The 8,945-nt window shown below is 46.7% G+C and overlaps 1 protein-coding gene across 1 annotated transcript in view; it reads left to right on the top strand.

Moving 5' to 3' along the window:
• PROM1 (prominin 1) overlaps positions 1 to 8,945 on the top strand; it is a 151,431-nt gene that overhangs the window by 74,384 nt on the left and 68,102 nt on the right. The window contains exon 5 of the mRNA XM_010857372.1: positions 4,200 to 4,255. Coding sequence (XP_010855674.1) covers positions 4,200 to 4,255 — 56 coding nt within the window. The remainder of the gene's footprint in view (positions 1 to 4,199; positions 4,256 to 8,945) is intronic.

Genomic DNA, 8,945 nt, shown 5'->3' with positions numbered 1-8,945 from the left:
CAGTAGCAGGTTTAAGAAGGAGGAAAACTTACTTTCGAGGCCTGTCTTGAGGGGCTGCAAGATGAGTAGAGCTCTGCACACCACCCCCCCAACCTGAATCTTCCAAGTTAATGTGGGGGTTGACTGGGTTCTGTGGTGTACACAATTCAGATGGTCTCAGCTCACATTACTCTCTTCAGGCCGCGTCTTTGAATCTGGCTCCTCGTGTGGACTGGGTGGGCAGAAAGGACGCAGCAAGCAGAGACGAGGGAGCCTCTGAGTGCCTGGGTCCAGCTGGCAGGCCAGCCTGTGGTCATGTGCTCTCCATGCTCCCCATGACCTCCTCCCGTGTGAGGACTCAGGTGATCCGAAGGCTTGAGGTTGTTTCCACCAGAAGCCTGTCACGGGCTGGTCAGGAAAGACAAAGACAAAAAGGACGGGTGCATTAGAGCGAGTGTGATGCTTGGCGACCACCGTGGGTTGGTGGGGGGGAGAGGTGGGACCCCAGTTCTTGCACATGCTTTTTGAGATGGACAATAGTGGATTCAGAGTTCTCACCAGCAGTGAAGCTATTAGTTCAGAGATAGAGTTTCCTTGCCTGGAGGCCTCTGGGCTCCTGGAGGAGGTGTGAGCTGCAGAAGGTCGGTCCCTGACTTGTCAAGGAAAGAGGCTTGCATCGTGTTGCGCAGGCATTTCTCGTGTTCACTTACCCTGATGAAGAGCCACTTAATTAGAGACACACAGGGAAGCCGAGGGAAGCATGGATATTGTGGTCCTGAGCGTGAAGGGTGCTCATTCTGTGTGCTTGTGGCAAGGGACGCTGGGAAGGAGGGGAGGATAAGGAAGTGGATAGAGGCCTTGGGACTTTGGGGGGAGAGGGTGAACCCTAGGGTGAATGTAAGCAGGGGGACACACCACCTCTGGGCCTGTGCTGTTTAGGGCAGAAGTCCCTTACCACATGTGGCCACAAAGCACTTGAACTGTAGCTTGTCTGAATTGCGATGCACTGAAAGGATCCAAGAACAATTGAGAGTCCCTTGGACTGCAAGGAGATCCAACCAGTCCATCAAAGGAGATCAGTACTGAGTGTTCATTGGAAGGACTGATGCTGAAGTTGAAGCTCCAATACATTGGTCACCTGATGCGAAGAACTGACTCATTTGACCTGATCACTCATCAGACTAGATGCTGGGAAAGATTGAAGACAGGAGGAGAAGGGGATGACAGAGGATGAGATGGTTGGTTGGCATTAGCGACTCAATGGACACGAGTTTGAGTGAACTCCAGGAGTTGGTGATGGACAAGGAAGCCTGGCGTGCTGCAGTCCATGGGGTCGCAAAGAGTCAGACACGACTGAGCGACTGAACTGAACTGAAGGGATCCACACTAGCTTCTGAACTCTTAGTATGAAAATAAGACTGTAAAAGAGCTCATTCATATTTGTGTATGTGCTCAGTCACTCAGTCATGTCCAACTCTTTTGCAACCCCATGGACTGTAACCCACCATTTTCCTCTGTCCATGGAATTTTCTGAGCAAGAATATTGGAGTGGGTTGCTATTTCCTCCTCCAGGGGTGTCTTCCTGACCCAGGGATCAAATCTGGGTCTCCTGCATTGGCAGGCAGGTTCTTTACCTCTGAAACAGCTGGAAAGCCCCTCCAGATTCATATTTATATTGATACCATATTGAAAAGACCCTGATGCTGGGAAAGATTGAGGGCCAGAAGAGAAGGGAGTGACAGAGAATGAGATGGTTGGATGGCATCACCAACTCAGTGGACATGAGTGTGAGCAAACTCAGGGAGATGGTGAAGTACAGGGAAGCCTGGCGTGCTGCAGTCCATAGGGTCTCAAAGAGTCGGACACAACTCAGCAACTGAATAGCAACAACATTGAAGTGATACTGTTTTGCATATATTTGAAGTAAGTAAAATATTAAAGTTAATCTTAAAAAAATTTTTTAATGTTTGTATAGCCTTGACATGGTAGAAACTTTTTGGAGGGCTGAACTGCAAGGCATGTGAGATCTTAGTTCCCCGAACAGGGATTGAACCTTAGCCCCTGCATTGGATGTGTGGAGTCTTAACCACTGGCTTGCCTGGGAAGTCCCTAAAATTAATTTTAAATTAATTACCTTTTTAAATGGAGCTACTCAGAAATCCGAAATTACTTACATGGCTCTTGGTGTGTTTCTGTAACACGGTGCTGCGTTAAACCATGGGAACAGAGATGTCTCTGCTTCACAGTCTTGAGATGGGTTTTTGGCCAGCACAGCAAGGTGAGGGCTCCACCTGAGCAACTCTTGTTACCTCTGTGCAGATGAAGCAAAGGGATTGGTTCAAGGCCAGAGGATACCTGTGACCTTCTGGCCCCGGGTTGCCCCTGTGGGACCTTGGAGAAACTCCAGGGTTCCCAGGGCACCTGCCAGCTTGAAAATCCCTGTTCCTGCATCACGTGTCTGCTGCATGTGCCTGTCTGCTCCGTGCAGTTGGGAAGCGGTTTTCCAGAAGGAAACCCCTCACACGTCCTGGGGGGATGTGACTTGCTTTGTTTCCTGGCCTGTACATCTGAACATCTTTGATTTAAAACAGGGTTTACCCTGGGGTTTCCTTTGCCTCCCTAAGAGTGCACTTTGGAAGCGATTGTGCAGGACCCAGAACGTCCCGGACGCTCACTCCTGGGGCAGGAGACAATGGGCAGTGTGGGATGGACCCCCACCAGAGGAAGGAAGACCTGGGCTGGGGTCACAGATTTTAGACAAGTCACCCTCCCTATCAGTGCATTGTGTGTGCTCAGTCACTCAGTCGTGTCCGACTTTTTGTGACCCCACGCACTGTAGCCCGCCAGGCTTCTGTGTCCATGGAATTTTCCAGGCAAGAATCCTGGAGTGCTGGAGTGGGTTGCCATTTCCTCCTCTAGGGAATCTTCCCAACTGAGGGATCAAACCCACTTCTCCTGCATTGGCAGGTGGATTAGGATACAACGTAGCTCCAGACCTACATGAGAATTTTTAAATACCCCAAATGATCATGCCCAGAAAAATCCAACTTTGCTTAGTGTTTCTGGATTTTCATGCACTGCTTGGAGATGGGGAGGGACAGCTCATGTTGAGAGTTCTTAGTAGGGGACTTCCCTGGAGGTTCAATGGTTGAGACTTCACCTTCCAATGCAGGGGGTGTGGGTTTGATCCCTGGTCAGGGAGCTAAGGTCCAACATGCCTTGGGGCCAAAAAACCACAACATAAAAACAGAAGCAATATTGTAACAAATTCAGTAAAGACTAAAAATGGTCCACATCAAAAAAAAAAATCTTAATAAAAGAGCTCTTGGATTAGGTTAATTGTAAATTCCTTTCATTTGTAAAATATCATGTAAATATGGAATTATTAGAGACTAAATTACATCTGTGTTTCCAAATAAGAATTCGCAGTTCCATGGGCTATGGGACAAAAAGCATTAGGGATAAATGGAGTCACAGTTCACTAAGGAAATCTGATGTCACTAACCTGTGTGCAACTGTTAATGTATTTTCCAACTAAAAACAAAAAATCACATTTACAGTTTAGATCTTCATTCTTTCCTGAGGCTGGTTGCTGTCAATCCAATTTGGATTACATAAATTAACTGGCAAAAATTAAGCACGACAGTCACATTAAAACTTTAAACCTTGCAATTCAGTGTCCTGTCAACGTGTTCATATAGACGGGTTGGCAGACTTGTTTTGTGAAGGGCAAGGTAGTAAAGATTTAAGGCTTTGAGGACCATATGGTTTCTGTTGCTTGGCTTTTGCAGTTTGTATGACTGAGCAACCAGAGTCAACATATGGGTGTGGCTGCATTGGAAATTTAAAAAGAAATAATTAAACTTGATTTATTGACAAAAAAGTATTAGCAATTTCAATGTAACATTTTATCAGTATTAAGTAGGTGTATGTAGTTTGCTGGTAAATATGAAGGTGTCTTGTGAAAAGCTGAAAACTCTTCAAAATGGCAACACTCCAGTTCTGCCAACTGGCAAAACTTTAGGTCAAAAGTATCTGCCCTCCATTCTTTGACTGATTAGAGCCTCATTAGCTCAACTATTTACCTACATGAAGAAAGAGAAATAAAAGTATACTATGTCACAGTTCAATAATTTGAGCACATATTTTCTAAATAGGCTTTTTGTATTTTTACTGAAAAAGTAATCTTGCTATTGTTTTGTGGCTTTTTTCCCCCCCAGATATTTTAAGAAAGATTATACAGAAGAAGTTTGACCTCTCAAAGGAGTATGATAAGGTAATTTTGGATTGATGTATCTGTTATCAAAAAATGGATGTGAGTAAAATATTGGCTGACTTGAAAGTTAATCTTTAAATAACCAGTTATCTGTGAATTCAGCTAATATTTTGACTTAGAAGTTTTATGGAATATTGAAACACCTTATAAATCCCATTTGAACTACAGCAGAAATTTCAAAGGTGGCATTTAGAGAAATATTCACCTTTTAAGCTGTATTTTATTGAAAATCTAGAAGTTCCTTAAATGAAGTCTTATACTGTTTTTTTTTTTTTAAGCCAAGGGAGGAGATCTCTAACAAATGGAGTGGTTTGAACATCCCTAGAAGCGGGGATGCACACTTGTAACAACCGCATGCACACATGTAGAGGAAAAAGAGTGAATTCTGACCAGAGTGCTTCCACGAGGAGGTGACTCTGGTAAAGAAGATGAGCAGGGCTGGAGCGGGTGGGGAGGTGGCTTTGCGAGTGGCTCAGGCTCTGGGGACCAGTGAGGGGAGGATGGGATGTGAAAGGAGGAAGCCCATAGGTGGAGCTGGTGGGTGAGGGGAGAGGAAGGCCAGGTGAGCTGGGGCCAGGGCAGGGCAGGGCCTTGAAGGCCCTGCTCAGGTGAGTGGCCAGTGTTGTCAGAAAATACCCAGGCCCCTTCATGTCTCTAGTTAGCTCCAAGGTTAGGGTTGGGGTTAGGGTGCTGCGAATTTACCTCGTTTGCACCCACGAGATTAACTTCCTTCAAGAGACAAATGTGTTCTTTTGATTCTGGCTTATGATGAATGCAATTTGCCAGTAAAACAAACAGACAAATGTTTGTTGCTGTAAATGTTAGGATAATAAAGATTAGTTGAATCTGTTTGTCAAGCTATTAGTCCTGCAGGGTCAGACTGCCCATTCCAACCTTTCCTGGTATGAAGGTGGTTGTCAAGACAACAATCAAAGGGACCAGCAGGACTTTTATTTATTTAATGGCCAGCACAACAGATGTGAATGAAAGTGTCCCCGGTGGGTGTGAGGGCCCTGTACCAGGAGGGCAGTGAACCCTTCTTGCCTGACAGTGGGAACAATGGCTGCATATTCTCAATTTGCAGTAAAGTGACAGTCAAGACAAAACTGAATGTAAAAGCCAAAGGAAAGCCTCATTTCATGGGCATTTACGTGTATAAAAGAAAATGAGCCATTTACTCCCTGGTGCCCCCAGCCTGCTCTAATACCTTGGAAAGCATCTTTATTCTTCAGTTTCCACTGGCTTCATTTATATCTTCCAGACATGATGCCCTGTGTCTGCCTGCCTCCCTGGGCAGAATAAAATGACTGTTGCTTTCATATTTATGTTAAAAATTTGCATGCCATTAGCATGCCAGTTAGCCCTGCAGAGGTATGGGAGGGGATGAGAGGCCGAGCTTCCTCTGGGCCAGGCCTGGGGGGCCTAGGGCCTTGGACCCCGAGGTGACTCTGAGCGGCCTGTTGAGTATGAGCTGGCATTGGCTGCCACCACCCCTGGACGAGTCCTCTGTGGTCGGCTTGATATTAGACCTGGAGTTCCTGTAGACTTAGGGGTCCCTTCGTTCCTGATTTCCTCTCCACCTCAGGTGTCTCCAAATGGATAAACACCGCTGGGGTGGAGCTGGGGTGGAGAAAGGAGACAGAACTGGGCCCACATGAATGAACGGACTCCTGCCCTAGGCGTGGAACTGGGTCACGTTTTCCAGTTATCCAAGGAGAAGGATTTGGTTAAACAAAGACACCCAGGAAGCCAGGGCACCTTGGGAGGGGAGTTTTCTGATTGGCCTTAGTCAGGTAAATGCTCTCTTGAAGCAGGGCCTGAGTCAAGGACTTTCGGGCGAGTCTCTTATTTGGGAACTTCCGGGAACCCTGGCTGGGGAGTGGGAGGTGAAACAGGAAGGAGGGCAGCCTACAGAGGGTGTGTCATTCCACCACCCACCACAGGGGGAGACAGAGCTCCGTCCCGTAGAGCAGCTGCACTGGACCCTGTAGACACAGCAGCGTGGGAATTAGCCCACCAGAAGGTGCGGGGGCTGAGCGCTCTATGCACTGAGAGACTGAAGAGGCACCTTCAGGGCTATTTGGGGCAGGGGCAGTATTAATCCCTCAGCACTCTGAGCTTACATGGTTTTAGAAGATGCCTTCGAGCACAGGTACCAGGAGTAAGATGTCTGGGGAGGCACACGGAGATGGCTAAGGTCCCGGGACTCGGGTGGACTCCACAACATCCTCTATACTGGCCATGCCCACCGGGTGTAACCTGCACAGTCACACAGGTACCCTCTGTCCAGCTGAAAGGCCCTTGGGAGTTCTTCAGCTGTCCATGTCCTGAGCTCATTTCATCTCCTGGTGAGCCCACAGTAGCCAGGGCTGCTGAGTTGGTGGTCTCCGGACAGGGGCTCTTTCAGTGAACTTCATCCCTTGGGAAGTTGGCAGCTGTGAATAGGTGTAGACCTTTTGTTCCAAGGGGCAGCCTTGACTCTGGATGGAAATACGACTCCTTCCCATGGAACTGCCTCCTTCTTCCACGTCAGCTGAACGTGCAAAGTAGTGCTTTATAATCTGTGGCCTCGTTCTCCTCCAGAGATTTTTTAAAACACTTTTTCTCCCTTTGTTTAATGCATTCACTTAATGAGTATTTACAGAGTGCACACTAGAAGCAACGCATAATAGGAGGACACGCATGTGAAAGTTATGTCTTTACTCCAAGAATTTGCAGTTGGTGAGAAGGAGGTCGTGGGGTTAGACTTGTGTATGCTTGGACACTGTGAGCTGAATTGTGTCCAAAACTCATATGCTGAAGTGCTAATCCCCTGTGGCTCAGAATGAGATTGTATTTAGAGGTAAGGTCTTTAAAAGGGTGATTACGTCAAAATGGGGTCATTCAGGTGGGTGTTAATCTAGTCTGACTGGTCTCCTTCTAAGAAGAGATTAGGACACAGACAGAGAAAGGACTATGTGGAGACAGGAAGAAGATGGCCATCTGCAAGCCAAGGAGAGAGGCATTAAAAGAAACTAACCCAGACCACACCTTGACCTTTGACTTTCCAGCCTCCAGAACTATGAGAAAATAAATTTCTATTCTTCAAGCCACCCAGCCCTGGTATTTGGCTATAGCAGCCCTAGCCGACTGGTGGAGTAGATGCCTGCAAGGCAAGATGGAGAGGGACACACATGCCATGAGAAGTTCAGATCCAAGGCTGTTAACGTGCTGAGGATGGAAAGTGTACTGGCACTTGGGGAAATCAAGAAAGCCTCCAGAGTGGCACTGGCGTGTAAGCTGAGACTTAAAGGCAAAGGGGCTATGAAAAATAAAGCTGTGAGAGTCCATGAGAAATAAAGCTCTGCTTCCATTTGCAAACCTGGCTTGAAGCACAAAGCTTCTCCTCTGCTTCTTTTATTTTTAAGATTTTTTTTTTTTTTAATGTGGACAGTCTGTACTGAATTTGTTACACGATTGTTGAACACCATTACTTCTGCTGTTTCTGTACTGGTTTTTTGGCTGTGAGGGATGTTGGGTCCTAGATTCCCGACTAGGAATGGAACCTGCTTCTCCTGCATTGAGAAGTCAAGTCTTAGCCACTGGACCGCCAAGAAGTCCCTTCACTGCTTCTTGAATCATGAACTGTCACTTTCCACTTTGTGATAATGAGAGTCATCATTTCTTGTCTGCCATGTTCCAAGCACTGGATTAGCAGGGTTTTTTTTGTTTTTTTTTTTAATTGTGTCTAATCCTCACAACACCTGTCCAAGACAATCCTGCACTCAGAGAGTCTAGGGAACTGAGGTCACCCAAAGACTGGATGGCGACACTGGGGTCTGTACCCAGGCCAGACTAACTCTGAGCACATCAACAAAAGTGAGGCTCACTCCAGGTCAGCACGCTGTCCTCCTGAAATGACTCATTGGGAGCAGCGGCTTCCATTCGAGTATCATGAGCTGTGAGCACGGAGGGTGAGCGCCCCTGAGCTGCGCCTTTTACCTGTGAAACCATGAAAGATTACTGTGTGTAATTCCCCAGGCAAGAAGTGGTCAGGCAGAAGTGGAAGGCCTGGATCGGAAGAGAATTTGGAGTTATGGAGCTGTGAGGAAATCTAAGGACCAGACAGATGAAGCTATAGAAATCCGAGAAAAAACTTGAATAACCCTCTTTTTTTTTTTTTAACGTGTGTTTGGGTTTTTATTCTTTTTTTTTAATTTATTTTTATTGAAGAATAATTGCTTTACAGAATTTTGCTGTTTTCTGTCAAACCTCAACATGAATCAGCCATAGGTATACATAAATCCCCTCCCTTTTGAAACTTGCTCCCATTGAATAACCCTCATTTACTAGCACTTGCGTAGTACAGGCTCCGTGGCAGGCACCCGAGAACGTGCTTTGCAAATAGTAAGTCTTAGTGTTCACACTACCCACAGCAGAGGTGTTTCAGTTCAGTTCAGTCACTCAGTCGTGTCCAACTCTTTGAGACCCCATGAATTGCAGCACACCAGGCCTCCCTGTGCATCACCAACTCCTGGAGTTCACTCAGACTCATGTCCATCGAGTCAGTGATGCCATCCAGCCATCTCATTCTCTGTCATCGCCTTCTCCTCCTGCCCACAATCCCTCCCAGCATCAGAGTCTTTTCCAATGAGTCAACTCTTCCCATCAGGTGGCCAAAGTACTGGAGTTTCAGCTTTAGCATCATTCC

The sequence above is a fragment of the Bison bison genome, unplaced genomic scaffold, assembly GCF_000754665.1.
Source record: "Bison bison bison isolate TAMUID 2011002044 unplaced genomic scaffold, Bison_UMD1.0 scf7180017864379, whole genome shotgun sequence".
Taxonomy (NCBI): domain Eukaryota; kingdom Metazoa; phylum Chordata; class Mammalia; order Artiodactyla; family Bovidae; genus Bison; species Bison bison.
This window is presented reverse-complemented; position numbering and strand designations above follow the sequence as displayed.